The sequence below is a fragment of the Crinia signifera genome, chromosome 1 (genome assembly GCF_055691185.1).
Source record: "Crinia signifera chromosome 1, ASM5569118v1, whole genome shotgun sequence".
Taxonomy (NCBI): domain Eukaryota; kingdom Metazoa; phylum Chordata; class Amphibia; order Anura; family Myobatrachidae; genus Crinia; species Crinia signifera.
This window is the reverse complement of record NC_139217.1, coordinates 447,504,739-447,521,737: the sequence shown is the minus strand read 5'-3', so window position 1 is coordinate 447,521,737 and position 16,999 is coordinate 447,504,739. Positions and strand designations below refer to the sequence as shown.

At 42.2% G+C, this 16,999-nt stretch overlaps 1 protein-coding gene across 1 annotated transcript in view; it reads right to left on the bottom strand.

Annotated features, from left to right (window-relative positions):
* Positions 1–5,655: 5,655 nt before the first annotated feature.
* PLCXD3 (phosphatidylinositol specific phospholipase C X domain containing 3) overlaps positions 5,656–16,999 on the bottom strand; it is a 90,817-nt gene continuing 79,473 nt past the window's right edge. Inside the window, exon 3 of the mRNA XM_083154286.1 lies at positions 5,656–6,866. Coding sequence (XP_083010412.1) covers positions 6,713–6,866 — 154 coding nt within the window. The 3' untranslated portion in view covers positions 5,656–6,712. The remainder of the gene's footprint in view (positions 6,867–16,999) is intronic.

Genomic DNA, 16,999 nt, shown 5'->3' with positions numbered 1-16,999 from the left:
AAACCACAGGACCTTTTCTATAATAATTATTTTCTAATATTCTCCATTCCTTTGTATTATATGATTAATGTTGAAAAATATGGTGTTATTATATTAAAATATGTCTGAAGAGCTTTCGAGAAAGAAGAAGGTTTTAAATGGTAGGAAGTACAACCAATAGTCTTTAATTGCAACAAATAGTTTAAATGGTCTGCGCCCCAGGACTGCAGCAAGGTATACACCAGGGATTACCAATCCCACAACACAATCTACAAGCAAAAATGATGAATACTCTTGCGCTGTCCTATACTGCTGGTAACTGGTCTCCCCAAGATGGAACTCGGTAGACGTTGCTCCAATATGTAGGTGAGGATGGGGCAATAGATCACATGAGAGGGATTCACCCCCTGCAACTGACCTCTCTATGGAGCCCTATAGGCACGTAAAGGTTTCTTTTTCCAAATCTCTCTCCAGCCTCTCACTCTAAGCAGATCAGAGCTCACCTTGTATCTGTGCCCTATGGTCCACAAAAGGTTTCTTTCACTCTGGTCATTCGGCGGGTAGCCCAATTTACTCGGATCCAGATAGGTGAAAAAACTTTTTATTCGGGTCACAGCAGGTATACAAAATCCAGAAAAAATCACAGATAAAACCTTAAAAATGGCAGAAGCCAATAAAAAGGTCAATGCACTGAGGGGGTCCAAAGGGAACCAGTCCACCACTTCCCACTCACCCGGGATTGAGACGAGAGTGGGTGTCAGATGAAAAAAGACACTGGAGTCCCCAAGGTGCACAGACGCTGTTCCTCCTACCAACGCGTTTCGAGCCTGTAATATGGCCCTTTTTCAAGGTATGACCTTGAAAAAGGGCCATATTACAGGCTCGAAACGCAGTGGTGCCTGGGTTTGGTGGTCCAGGGCCAAATCAAGTTATTTATGGTTAAAGTAATAGGCAAAACCAGTACTAATCATAACACATGTGTATCCCCAGAAGCACAAGGCTGTACACCCCCACATAAGTGACCCTAAGAATAACAGGTAGGCAAAAATTACTTAATTGAATATTTTTTCTTTATATATAGATAGATATCTCTCTCTCTCTCTATACATATATATATATATATATATATATATATATATATATATATATATATATATATATATAGACTTTTGATGGGGTGATCTGGCTCTCCCTGAAGTGGATATAGCTGCGCCGGGTGCCCGCTCCAGTGAATGAACAGATGGCAGGGGGGAGGAAAAGCAGCACTCCAGGCGTCTTGGCAATAAAACACAATCAGGCCATCCTATGTGGACATAGGATGGCCTGATTGTGTTTTATTGCCAAGACGCCTGGAGTGCTGCTTTTCCTCCCCCCTACCGTCTATATATACATATATATATATATATATATATATATAGATAGATAGAAAAAAAATTCAATTAAGTAATTTTTGCCTACCTGTCATATATATATATATATATATATATATATATATATATATATATATATATATATCAGCAAATTTGGGCTACAATAAGCCTGCCAAGGGTCCAAGATCAGGTGCTGTTGCCACTGTTTCAATTCTGCAGAAACGACACCTTGCATCCTTCGCAGTTAATATGATCAACCCTTATGTTTCTATATTACTGGGTTTCGCCTACAATATTATACATATGTGCACTGGAAAACAAATTCTCTCTCTTGAAAAGTTCATCTTAAAATGATGTGACCATTTGGAGGAAAAAATTTCAAATATTTACTTTTTTATGACACTCTGGCATCAATCATTTATGCATTCATTTTATAATATTGAACTAAATCAATTGTGAAATATAAATATGAAAAATACTTAGAATCTTTCAAATATTTTCTTAAACTTCTTAAGACAATTTACTCTTTAGATTTGTTAGCCTTGGAATATAAAAATAAAAAGTTTTTGGGGTTTTTTTTGCATTGAAAATACTGAGCTCTAGGATTATAAACTATACCCAAGACATAACATTATAAATTGACTATGGTGATATGGATTATTGTACTTCTATCGATAAATGAACAAATTATTCATATTCATGGTTAATGTAGGAAGGACTGAAATTTATACTTATACTGTCATACTTTACCTGGTTGAAATTTTTACCCGGTAATTTGTTGAATAACACGGGTATTTCTTCTATGTTAAAGGGTCAACAAGGGTCATAAATCCCGTGTCCTCGACCCTGGTCAATTCCAGGGTCGGAGACACGGGATTTACGACACGGGTGAGCCCTTTCACACAGAACCCGTGTTATTCACGAAATTACCGGGTAGAACTGCTTCACCCGGTAATTTCGGTTTCTGTCTGAAAGGGGTATAATTGATTTTATGCCATCTATTGGGTTTTGCTGGTTTGAGGGCACCATCCAACTCTCCAGCATGTCGTGAGACAGTGAGGGCGTGCACATGGGTCTATGTGCAGACTCCAGATGCCCCTGTTGTGAGCTGATTGGCTGGAGCATTTATCATACAGTATGTTACTGTCTACATCCTTGCTGGCGGGTCGCCAGAACGTACGCGCTGGCGACCCGCCAGCAGCCTCGCCAGCGAGGAGATTGAGACGCACGTGCGTCTCACGCGCACGCGCGTCTCAGTCTCCGTCGCTAGCGCGACGGAAACCCTGTCCGTCTCCGCCTCAGGGAGACGGACAGGGTTAGGGGGGGTTAGGGGGGGGTGCGGGCAGGCGGCGGGGACCCCGGGTTACCGCCGGCAAGCCGGCGGGGACCCGGGGGAACGGATCGAAGCGCCGTCGGAAGGGGACGCGCGCGCCGCTCGTGCGCGCGCGTCCCCTTCTCACCATCGCCATGGCGCTGGCGGGGGATGGCGGCTGGCGACGCCAGCGCCAACCCCTGCAAAGATGGGACCTGACCCATCTGTATGCAAAAAGTTTTATCAATCATAAAAAGTTTTATCACTCATTGATAAAGGAGCCCCTAAGTTATAGTCTTCAAACTTGCTGTGCAAAAAAGCACTGGGGATTGGCGGATTCATACGGTACATTTAAGGTATGGGCCAATGGCATCACCTGAAATCAAATGGGTGCTTGTTGCCAAAACTTCCCCTCCCTTTCAGGAACCATGGGGCATTTCTAATTTAATTGAGCAGCTCCCATACTGTTTTTATTTACAAGATGTATTGATGAGACCCGAATTTGGAGGGCATGCTGGTTTCTGTAGTGCCAAAAGGAGGATATAGGGGTGACTTCTGATAGGCTGGCTCTCAATTTAGTTATATTGGTAAGTGCTATTATCATGTAGCCTTACAGTAGACAATTATATGGACAAGTATGGGTACTGTTATCATACAGTGTAGGGACCTCCGGTATCAGAGAAGCCTTGCCGAGGCCCGGTAGCTTATCATATTTTTGCAAATATATGTAACTAAGATCTCTGAATTATCTCTGAATTGCCTATTAAATCTTATTACAAGAGCCCTTTGGTGTGGGGGAAAACGTCCGCTCCCTCTCAGCACCTGAGGGGCATAACTAATTTGATTGAGCAGCTTTCACTGTCTTTATCCGTAAGCAGTGGTAGGAGTTTAAGCTGTAGTCAAGTGCTGATGTGATCATTTACTTTTGAGATGCAGTAGAGTATTGGAGGAAGCCTGTTAGTTGGCTAAAACAATCTTCATGATAAAGTCTATAAAAATCACTATAAATGAATGATATCAGGGAAGCATGAGGCACTTTGTGATGTCACTAGATCCTGATGATGATGCATAGTAACCTTCTAGTGACGTATGGTCCAAAAAAATGACCTCCTCTGTAATTACTGTACATGTTTTATCAATCTTCATGCTGTCGGAATATTATTGAAAGGATTGTAATGGTGTCAGCATCATAACATGACCATACTGTATTGAAAAGCATCAATACTGTATTGAAAATCATCAATTTTAAAGTAATAATGCCATTCCCATTAATATAATGCTGTTGACATGCAGTACTGACTGCCGGCAGTATGAAGATTGCCAAACTACCTACTTCCCATGCTATATATAGTCAGTGGGTACACTGAACAGACTTACCTTCAGCCATAAATAAAGAAAAGCAGCATGGTAATAAGTGGATTTATGTGTAAACCGCTAATGGCCTGCCTACTCTGCTGATGGCCTGCCTATTATGCTGATGGCCTGCCTACTCTGCTGACGGCCTGCCTACTCTGCTGATGGCCTGCCTACTATGCTGATGGCCTGCCTACACTGCTGATGGCCTGCCTACTCTGCTGACGGCCTGCCTACTCTGCTGACGGCCTGCCTACTATGCTGATGGCCTGCCTACTCTGCTGATGGCCTGCCTACTCTGCTGACGGCCTGCCTACTATGCTGACAGCCTGCCTACTCTGCTGATGGCCTGCGTATTATGCTGATGGCCTGCCTACTCTGCTGACGGCCTGCCTACTCTGCTGACGGCCTGCCTACTATGCTGATGGCCTGCCTACTCTGCTGACGGCCTGCCTACTCTGCTGACGGCCTGCCTACTATGCTGATGGCCTGCCTACTCTTCTGATGTTCTGTGTATTCTTACATGACAGCGCAACACAGCACCGGTTGCAACAAGTTCATTTGATGAAATCCTCAAATACAACTCACTGTGATATTTCATCCTCCATAACCTACTGTATCTTATACTCCTTTCACAACAAAATCTCGGGTCTAACCGAGGATTTAGAACACGAGTCAGATCATGGACAGATTCGTTCACGTTCACACTATGGCTCTGGCCTGAGTTGTTCCCGGGTTGGTGTCGTGGGTGCTATGTTAAATGTTCTGTCATGATCCGCCTCTTCCTATACTGCAAAGGGGACTCAGGTCGGATGATGTGGGTTGAACCAATCACACTGCCCCCTTACACAGGTCATTGTCGTGGCTACCCCTGGTCCCTATCTGTGACCTTTTCACATTGAGCCACGACCAGGGTGAACCCGGCAATAACCCAGTTTGAAGCAGCGGGGTGAACAGGGTATTAGAGGTGTCCTCAGAGCCAGATCATCTGCAAGTTCTCCTAAATTTATTAGGAGCCTCACAAACAGTACTTCCAGAAGAGTTTAGCATCCCAAAACACATCCCATCCACTTCCTTGTAAAATGAGTTGAACGGGACAGGGGGATGCCGTCATGTTGACATGTGATCGTGCGATTCACTGCACTGTGTTGCACCAGGGGATAGGACAAATGTTCTGAATTGCCAGATCTGTCCTCCCACAATGGCCACCTCCACCTGTATTTTACCTATTAGAACGTAAGCTATTAGGCAACCTGGAGGCCTGGTGTTCAGTGTTTCTTTCTTTTTTAAGCAAATGGGGTCTCTTGCCCAGTGTCCCAGTGAGTTCAATCAGGCTCTGAGTCTGGTGTCTTTTGGTAATACCAGATCTGGTTAAAAAAAGTGCTGAATCACGCCTTACTCGCTCTTACCATTCTAAAACAAATTCACCAATAAGCTCCACTGCTGATACATAAATAGATTGATGACATCATAAACTAGGGTCTTCATAGGATCCAACGTATGATTCAGAGCATCACTGAAATAGTTATCAATAAAACACAGACCAAGTGTTTGACATGGTGCAAATACATCACTCTAAAGAGAAAAAGTATCCAAAAAAGGAACTGCTATATAATAGAAAACAAAACCATGTAGCAGCTAGGCCATTAGGGTTAATTTAATCGACACACCGCTAGCATACACTTACACATACACAAAAACTACATGTATCACATTAATATCAGGCTCTCCTTGGACATACAGTAGGACAGAATAAACAAAAAATTATGTCATATTTCTTAATATATAGCACGCCTATATTTTTATACAATACATCGGTCTGCCTTACGTTTCATCTTTCCAGCATTAAGAAAAAAAAAATTTGAATAAAAAAAATATATATTTTTTTTTTTGCATTTAAGGGCTAGTTTTAGCAATCCTAAAGAACTGCAAATCTATCATTAAAAAAAAAGCTAAAAAATAATAGTTTCACTAGTACGGTATTTCACAGAATCATTTTATATAGAGAATATATGGTCAGATGAAAACAATAGATACATATCATAAACAAGTGTGCTTACTGTAAATCCTGCCTTGTAACTAATTAGCTCAATCTTAATGAGCCAAACAATCAACATTTAGCCATAATTATAATACATCCGTTAGCCTTCAATAGACTCATTGACCTGCCTCCTTTATTACAATGCAGTGGATTTTTTTCCATTAGTAATATAAACATTTAAAGTAAAACAAAAATACAATTTACATTTCTGCAACCAACGTACAAAAAGTACTTTTTCGACATTAACAAGTCCACTGAATTTCTATAAAACGTTATCAAAAGATAGGACGACTGCATGCGATAACTTAATTTAAAAAAAAAAGTCCAAAAAAAAAACCTTTAACTCAGACTTTGTAACTACTATATGCTTTGGTTTAAAAGATAAAATCTCATCAAACAAAATAAACAAATGTTTCCCTCCATTCTTTGATGTTGTTAATATTTTTCACATATTCAGGTGCTAAATTAAATACTTTTTTTTTTTTTCGTTTTTCGACATAGGAAATAAAATGTTTAGCTATCCTCGTTGGACTTCTAGTTACGGGACCCAAGCAACTTGTAGAATGTGATAGGAAGAGTTCTGTGTTTTTACAATAAAACATTGCTAAGACAATTACACTGCAGCATTTCATGTTTCTGGAAAAGTTTCTTGCATTATCAAGTAGTACCGTCTTCCTCATCCAACAGATAGTTCAGCTTGATGACAGTGCTGATAAAGTCTCCTAATTCTACAAAATCTGCCGTAACGATATTGATTCCACTCTCACCCGGCTTCTGTGTCCTCACCCACTGCATCATGGAGGGGAGGGCGCTACAAGGGAAAAAATGAGAACAAATTAATTAAATATTTAAAAAACAAAAACAGATGTGTAACAAAGTGAGTTATCAAAGCAAAAAATCTGCAAAAAAAAATATTTTTTTTACAATTTTTGTTAGTGAATATTGAATTATTGTAAATTGCTACTTATACAACTAATCAAATCATAGCATTATAATTTCATGTAAGGTATTTACTACTACTGTAGCTTTGTCAAAAGTAAGACCCTACATTATGGGAGAATTGGGACAATTTCCCATTCTGTCACAGTTGAGTGGGGGGGGGGGGGATCTGGAAAATCCAACATGTTGGAAATCCTTGATTTGCTGATTCCATCCGAAAATATTCGAATTTTATGAATAAACGATAATTAAAATGCTGGGCTGGATTTAATGTGGTTCAAGTCAGGAGGTCGTGTGGGATGCCGGCCGGGACTTGGAGGTTTTTTGAAAGGTTAGTTGCTTACAATGCATGGTTTTGCCTTGTAAATGACTGTTTAAAAAAAAAACTTTGTTCTGTTTTTAACTGATCCTTCAATGTCTGCCAAATAGCAGATAGGATCGCCATTGGGGAATTGGGGCTATAGATGTATGGCTCGTACAACCCTTCAAAAAAAAAAAAAAAAGAGAAAAAGAAATACAGGTAGAGTCTCCCATATCCGAAGATCTCTTATCTGAAATATTCCAAAGGCAAAGCCTTTTTTAGAATATTTTGGATTTTTTTTTTGTTCCCCCCCCCCCCCTGCCACTTTTTTCATACTTACCAAGTCCCCCGATGTCCAGGCGGCCTTCAAGATCTTCTTAAGTGTCTTCAGCGGTCCCAGGAGTGCTTTGGGTGGGTGCACATGCAATGCACCCCTGGGACAACTGAAGGAGATCCTGAAGGCCGCCTGGATGCTGGGGACACCATGGGACCAGGCAAGTATGTTAAAAAAATCAAAAAAAAAAACATAAAATTCCTTATCCGAAACGCTCATGGTCCCGAGCATTTTGGATAAGGGATGCTCAACCTGTACTGTAATAACTTGAAGTTGAAATTGCACCATACTGTATATTCATCTCAAAACAATCATTACAAAACTAACATCTAAACATTGTACAAATTCACATAATATATGATATCTAATATATACAGCTATATACTGTTTATTTAGGATTTTTTTTCATTCTTAAATGTTTCCTATTTTTATTCATTTAAAATTTTGGCTTTGTTGAGGCTGTATTACTTTTCTAAAAAGTTGCTGGCAACTTTATTTTTGTATAGCATCTGTTTATATTTATATGAATGTTTTCAAAGCAGTGCTATAACTAAAACCCGATACACACTAGCTGATTCACAGATAAATCACTATTGTTAATGATATGAACAATATCGTTGGAGATCCTGGTTAAACAATATTGTGCATACTTTCTAAATGATAACATTAATGATCAGTGGCGTAACTAACGTAGCCCACCCGCCCAAGTAAAGTTAAGCACCCCCCTCCGCATGCCGTCGCCGCAGCCGCCGCATTCCTGGTCCGGCACCGCAGATATCCTCCTGGCTCTGTCTCCTGCAGTTCTAATGAAAAATTACACGGCAAAATGGCTGCCACCTAATAGCAGACAGTTTTTAAGGATGCTAGAGGAGGCCGCCGCATCCTCTAACATTCCTAAAAAACTGTCTGCTGTATGGGGGCAGCCATTTTTTGGTGTAATTTTTCATTAGAACTGCAGGAGATGGAGCCAGGAGGATATCTGCGGTGCCTGACCAGGAATGCGTCGGTGGCATGCGGAGGGGTAAGGGGTGCTTAACCTTACTTGGGCGGGCAGGTGGGGGGTCTAGTGGGAGGGGGCGGCGCTGTCAATATGTCCAAGGCTACTAGTAACTATAGCCCCGCAGAGCAGCGCCCACAGTTACTCATCGCCTTCCCGCCACAGTGGGGGCTGCGGGGCTATAGTTACACCACCGTTAATGATATCGATCAGTGACACCACTGCATCTTTGCAGCACAGACAACGGGGGGGGGGGGGGAATTAATGATGCATACAAAGGTTTGATATACAATGGGGCAGGGATGTTCGCGCGGAGCGGGCATTTGCTCACCCGCCGGGCAAATTTAGCTGCTTAGTGAGTCAACATGACTCAGACCCTTGGGTTCTCTAGCGGAAGTCACTTCTCAAATCCACTAGGATATAATCCCATCAGCAAAAAAAATAAAGTAAGATAATCCATGCACAGAACTGCAGGATACTGAATGCTCAATATAAAGTTACAGCACTGAGAACTTCAGTATTCCCATAATACTTATACAGTGGTTAATCTCGGCATTTTAATATGCATGGAGATTACATATTAGAGAATTTGCTCACGATAAACTGTCCCTTAAGTATCAGATGTAATTAATTCATCAGGAAGATTTGTTGCGTACATGAAAAGTTATGTAACATTTAGTAGCTTCAAATTAAATTACCATAAATAACGAGTAAACACACTACAGGTAAATTTCCTTCGTTGTTTCATACATTGCTTCAAGGTACCATCCCGCAGTGGTGTCTTTTCACAAAATTCAAAGCAAAGATTCAAACAAAATAGATTCTGACATCTCATGAATTACTGACCCGCTGTTAGACATTGATGCAGATACAATACTGTATTACAAAGCTAAATAATATACCGTACCTAAGTGTTTATAAAGTACCTAATCTGGATTCAAAAGAGAAGCTCAGAGAACCCGTCAGAACTTCCTTCTATTGGAAATGAATCTGTCATACTGACTGTGGGATGTCGGTTCTCCGCTCACCGTCCTGCAAATGTTTGTGTTCAATCAGGCGTGTACTGACATGATGTCACAAATTCAAAAACATATACGCTTTTGATGTGATGTCACTAAATACCGAACTGTATGGAGCAGCCACACCTCGTTGCATCACCTACCGCCTATTAGATGAATGCATACGAGGAGAACCAATGAAAGCTGTCCTGCAGCATCAGGGTCAAGGTCAAGGTGTTGTTTTTTAAGGATTGGGGAGACTAAGGTATGTTTGATGGATGTGAGAACAGAGACAAAAGACAGGGACTGGTTAAAGGCAGAGAGAAGGTTACAGGAGTCAAAGTCAGGGCATGATTCAGTGGCGTAGCTATAGCACTGCAGACGCCGCAACGGCGATAACCAAGTGTGGGCGCCCAGAGCTACTGCTACGCTGCCGCCTGCACTGAATTCTGCTGTGCCTGGGAGTGGACCCACATATTTTCTAGCCTGGTCCGACGCTCCTCCTGGCTCAGCCTCCGACAGCTCCTTATGAAAAATAAACCTTACAAAATGGCCACCCCCTTAAAGCAGACAGTTTTTGAGGATGCTAGAGGAGGCTGCAAGGCACCACCCTCCCCCCAATCAGCCCATTGGTTAATCAGGCACGGGGTAAAGTCATCTAAGAAATGCAGGACAGATGGTACAGGGGACACAGAGGAGCTTGGCAAGAAGGTTAACAGGATGGTAAAGAAGTATAGCAAAGACCTCAAAAGAGTAGGAGTGTTCAGGGTGAAAGACATAGAAGCTGAAGATGGGAGAGAAGTGGACTTATCCCTTGTCATTCATCAGGAAAAGAGACGTTGGGAGATTGAGGCCCCCAAATACAACAACTGGGGAAGATGTGAAAGATGAGGCTAGCCAAATGTGGTGATGGCAAAGAGGCAAGGTGATCATGTATGAAGACTAGCTTATTCCTAAATGATTTGGCATTCCAGAAACCACATTAAGGACTGATGAGTTCTACGTCTGAACATGTACAACTCAAACCTCTCAACTGTCCTGACTTTTGGGCATTGTCCCACTGTCATCGCTGGAAAGAGGGTAAGCATGTCCAGCACCTCCCAGATCGCTGGGCATGCCCACACAGTGAAAATGGGGGAATGTATCACAGGGATGACATTTCCACACAAAGCCGTGCCCCCTATTCTATCCAGAGGCCATTCCCCCTATTTGGGTCCTTAGTCACAATTACAGCAGGCTGGGAGGTATGATAACTGAAGACAAAAGGGACAGAAAACCACATGAAAGAAACATATACATGGATTTATAAGTATTAATACACGTAGTTCAAGAAGACGTTATTTTTTAAGGAGTATTTCTAACACTTTGAAGTTGAAGACCAAAATATAAAACAGGGTGAAGACTTTTTGTAGGAACTCATACAGTAAAATAATTCAAGAATTCCTGGGACAAACGTATTGTTATTTTTAAGTCCTGTGAACGCTACTTCATGCTCGCCTACTTTTAAATTCTCCTCTCTGGGAGAAGCCCTGAGAGGAGTCTGTCGGCATCACGTGTGGGGGCAGGGGCCTGATGTAGACGTCATCAAGCCCCGCCCCCAGCACTGTAAATCCCCCCCCCCCCCGATTTGTGGGGCCTCACGAAGGGGCAGGGCTAAATGATGCTATTTGCATATTTAGCCCCACTCCCGGTGAATAGCCGCGAATCGCGGTAATTCAACGATGCAGCCGGGAGGGTGAGGCAGAATCCCGGAGGATTCCCCACCTTTCCAGGGGCCCGGGAGGGGGACCCGATTTCCGGGACCCTCCCGGCCAATCCGGGAGGGTAGGCAACCCTGCACTAAATGGACATAAATGTTCTAAGCCAGGCATGTCCAAACTATGGCTCTCCAGCTGTTATGAAACTATAAGTCCCATCATGCCTTGCCACAGTTTTGCTATTAGGCATTGCTAAAACTATGCCAAGACATGCTGGGATGTGTAGTTTCACAACAGCTGGAGGACCACAGTTTGCACATGAGACCACATGGGCCTAGGGATGAACATGATCAAGGACCTGTTGTGAGAAGCAGATGAGGTGTGGCCAGTGGTGTGAGGGTGTGGCCAATGTCATGTGGGCATGTACGCTAACAGCCCCAGGGAATGATGTATTAAGTCTTGGAGAAAACTTAAGTGGCAAGTGGTAAAGTACCAACCAATGAGCTCCTGCCTTAGTTAAAAATGGCCTATAAAATGATAGAAGTTGATTGGCTAGTACTTTATTTATCTCCGCTGTTTGATACATCTCCCCTCGGATGTCTTCCCAAATAAGTAAACATAGAAAATGTCGCGGATACCTGTGAAGCCTCGCGGGGCTCACTGTGCTCGCCACGCTTCGGGCTCGGTGGCTCGCTGCGCTCGCCACACTTTCTATTCTCAACTCCACGCCGACGTGGATAGTAGGGGTATGAAAAGGTCGGAGGACGCGTACTCGCCACGCTTCGGGTTGGCGTCTATAGCGGGGTGGCGTTAAAATTGGGGGCCATTTCAAACATCAGGGGGGGTTCCTATTACAATGGGGTGTTTTGGGTCATTTCACATTAAGATTAATGCAAAATCGCGTCGATCGCATCACATGCGATTTGGTTGGCATGCGATGCGATCGACGCAATTTTTTCCAACGCGATGCTCACAATCAAAATCGGTGGCGCCGTGCTAGGAAACAAGTACCCAATTTTTTATAGCCCTAATTTTTGGCAGACCATGTGTCACTCTGGGTGGGCGGACATCACCATGATGTGGAGGCCCCAGGCTGTAGTCTCATCCGTTCCATTGTTAATCTGGCCCTGGATGTTCCTAACATCTGTACATCAATCCCAAACGATGCAAACAAAACGCTGCTAATATTTATTATGCAACACATTTCTGATGCAAATACAATTATGGTGTTTGTCTTTCTTCTAAATAGATTAGAAAACCACTCTGCTCTCAAGTACGCTGCGGCTGCAGGAGCAGATATGCGAGCTTATGCCAAAAGAGGCATTTTCAAGCCAATTCCGAAAGCATAAAATCCTGTGGAGAATGGAATTACTGGAGCCTAAATCTGCAGAGGCCCACGAAAGCAACGCTAAAAACATATAATCAAGATTTCACAAATTCAATTGAAACATACGGGGGCTCTTCCCTACATGAGACACCTTAGTCATTTGCTTGCATTTTGGCAGAAAAATGTATGAGCAAAAAAAAAAAGAACCCACTCATTTTTACGATGCCATTTAAATCAGTCTGGAACAAAGTTGTAAAATTAAAGATTCATTTTAAAGAGTTTGTGAGATTCATTTGAAAGAGTCATCACACAAGTAACTGACCATCAGCTCTTGCGGCCAGGTCTCAGGTTTGCTAAAAAAAAGCTGCTGCACATTTTTTCGCTGGGTCAACATTCCGACTAGGGGGAGAACTCAGTCTCCAGGGGGCTATCTAATGTGATCTGAAAGCTGACATTATCAGGGATTATTTTTCACCTGCTTGCAGGCAGGTGCAATAAAACCCCCGATAAGTGCCATTTCTTTGCAGGAGCGGTCTAATATCTGGTTATTTACATATGTAACTGAGCATATACCACACATAGGTCCTTATTCAGATCTGATTGCAGTACAAATTTGTTTGGAAAATGGGCAAAACCATGTGTACTGCAGGTGGGGCAGATGTAACATGTGCAGAGAGAATTACATTTGGGTGGTGTGTGTTGAAACTGAAATATAAATTACAGTGTAAAAATAATGCACCCAGTATTTACCCTGCACAGAAACAACTCACACAAATCTAACTCTCTCTGCACATGTTGCATCTGCCCCACCTGTAGTGCACATGGTTTTGCCCATTTTCCAATCTGCGATCAGATCTGATTAAAGGCCTTAGTGTATTTAAAAAAGTAAAGAAAGTAAATGACATTAATGCATACTTGCCAATTCTGCCGAAATAGCCAGGAGACTTTCAAAAATTGAGTGCCGCTTCCGGCTCCCCTGAGAAGTGGTTAAGTCTCCCAGTCAGCCGTCCCCTTGTATGCAGCCCCCCCCCCCCCCCCTTACTTACAGCTGCATACAACCTCCAGCAGTTGGGAGATTAGGGGGTGATGATGCGATTTGCTGATTAAAATGATATGCAGCATGCCTATATTCTGTGTGTGAGTGAGGCTGTATCTGCATATGAAATAGTGTATTCATGCAGGTACAGCTACAGTCGCACACAGAATATAGGCATGCTGCATATCATTTTAATCATCGGAAGCTCTTTGAGCATCCTGGTCACATAATAATGCAAATAAGATGACTTTTCAGCAAAAAAGGTGCCCGATGTTAGCAGAGCTGGCCCGGAGCTGCATGGTGTATTGAAGCAAGATGTATGAGGACACATCTGTATCCAAGCAGAGGCAGAGGTCACAGTGTTAGTGGATGTGCGAGTGCTGTGTGCAAGTGGGTTGGTTGTGCAATAGTGTTAAGCATATGTGTGCCGTGTATAAATGCATTAATAATGTGCGACAAATGTGTAACAGGCATTAATAATGTGCGACATATGTGTAAGGGACATTACGTTTGTCATTATGTTTATAAAGGCATTAATAAAGGTTGGCATAATGTGTAATGCTCATTAGATTTAAAAGGACATTAATAATGTAGTGTATGTCATGTAAGGGGCATTACTGTGTGGTATTATGTGTATAAAGGCATTACTAATGTGTGGCATTATGTGTATAAGGTGCTCTACTGTATGGTGTAACATATAGAATGGGCACTACTGTGCGGTCTAATGTGAAAAAAAGAGCACTTCAGTGTGATGTAATGTGAATAATGGGCACTACTGTGAGAAGTAAAGTATATAAGGTTAAGTGGTACTACTAAGTGATGTAACGTGAATAAGGGACACTATCGCATGATATAATGTGAATAAAGTTGCACTAATGTGTGGCATAATTTGAATTGGGGGTACTATTGTGTGGCCATGCCCCTTCCCATCGAGAACACACCCCTTTTTAGGATGCGCGCCAAATGTGCACACGGTTTCTATTTAAAATACAGAGGGTAGGAGCACCAAAATGATGACTGCTGTGATGACTGATGATGGTGCTGGGAAAGGGGAGGCGGAACTAGTGGCAGTGCTAGGGGGCACTAGACAACATCTTGCCTAGGGCATCATATTGGCTAGGGCTGGCTCTGGCTGCCTCCTCTCAAAGGGGGGGGGGGAGTCATAATATCAGCAAGTATGCATTACTCTCAGTGGAGGCTCGACGGGAGGGAATGCAGCACAGTTTAAAATTCAAATAGGGGTGCCACATCCACTGTCAGTGAGTCAGTTTGGAATGGCAGTTGGTGGCATTTGGTCTGACTCCCCTATTTGAATTTTGAAATGTGCTGCAGCCCCCCCTTTTAGATCCGCTGCTGATTACTGTATAATATAGTCTTTAAACTACTGAGCTAACATTTATATCTAAAAGTAACTGAATGATTTATACATTAGAAAAAAAGGTCTATCATTTCATTAATTCCTCTGCAGAATATTATAAATTGGAATGTATGTATGTATTAGGGCAGAGGGTTACTGACAGCACTGTAAATGGGTGTTTTATAGCTCACAGACATTGTCTAGGTCAACACAAACAATGCACAAAACCTCGACACAAGCAAAAGGCCAATATGAGTTTTTCACGGTTTTTGTTTCAATGTTGACATCTGAGCATGTAAACCCCGAATTAGTCTCCTGCCTTCTTTCGCCATGCCTTGGGCCAGGTGGCTCGTGGCACTCTCAAAGTTTCCATTCAGAGTCCACGTGGATGGTAAAGCATGAAAAAGTCCCAAAAAAGTAATGAAAATTGGGAAAAACTCATGCTGACTTTTTCAAATATAGACTTTTTCCACGTTGAACGTTTGCTGGTGTCGACCTTGTGCTTGTCAACCTTTTGATGTCGGTCTATTAACTGCTAAGCTAGACAATTTCTGTAAATCATCCGGGTACCCTAGCAACCAGATTTGTAGAAGGATTAAAGGCTTTACAGATGAGGCAGGGCCAGTTATCAGATACACACACTCTGCCCACCATGTTCTACTAAACATGCCCAAGCCTGTAGCACCACCTGGTGTTATACAGTGATTGCACAAGAGTAAAAACAATAAGGCTGACATTTAATAGGGTGAGAGATTCAGAAAGTGAGAGAGCTGGTAAGAAATCTACAGGTTTTTTTAAAGCGGCAATCATTTGCACTGCAAAATCAAACTGGTAGATTTCTTACCAAATCTCTCACTTTCCAAATCTTTCATGCTATTAAATCTCACCTCTAAATGTTTTTTATTTGTAGTCTGGCCTATATACAAGATAATAAGATTAAACTATATATATATATATATACATGCCTCCCAACTTTTGACCTGAAGAAATAGGGACACTCGCGCGGCGAAGCGCCCGAAAAGGGGGTGGGGCGTATGCAAATGAGGTTGCGGCTTATGCTAATTATCCGCGACCTCATTTTCATACGAGAATAGACGCTGTGCGCATGCGCACAGCGTCTATTCTACTAGATTGGGGGGTCTCCCAACTGCCACCCCCCGCAGTGGGACAATGCCTGCCGCGGGTGGGACAGCGGGACAGGACCCGAAAATCGGGACTGTCCCTCTAAAATCGTGACAGTTGGGAGGTATGTATTTAGGTATGTAGTTGGGAGGCTCACTGACGAAGTCCTTAACGACGAAACGCGTTTGGGCGTGCCTCACCTGACGCAAGAACCTACACCCAGCACTGACACTGATCGGGAGAGGGAGAGCTGCTGCCGTTGAAAAGATCCTGGTAAAAATCATCCATCCGGTGTATCTTGATCAGCGCGGTTCCCCAGCTGTGTACTCCGACGGTGACGTGTTTTTGGTTGTCATACATATCATGTGGTACTCAAGCCCACACTGATGAATAGTGGGGTACGAGCATATGTATTTTATTGAATCTTTTACTAATTGGCAGTCTGCCTTTTAAAATAAAAAAAACGTTGTTGCACTAAGAAGCGCTTCCCTCTGTACCTTTTCTGCAGATACATATATATATATATATATATTATATACACACACGCACAAGACAGTAAGATTTAACTATATATACAAGATAGTAAGATTTATCTATATATATATACAAGATAGGAAGATTTAACTACATGTACAAGAAATTAAGATTTAACTATATATACAAGATAGTAAGATTTAACTGCTTATATATATATATATATATATATATATATATATATATATATTAGTAAGATTTAACTGTATATATACAAGATAGTAAAATGTAAAACGTAAATTAGGATGCAAACAGTATCTTATTAATATGTTAGCATTACTTGTATATTGTATGGTGTCGAA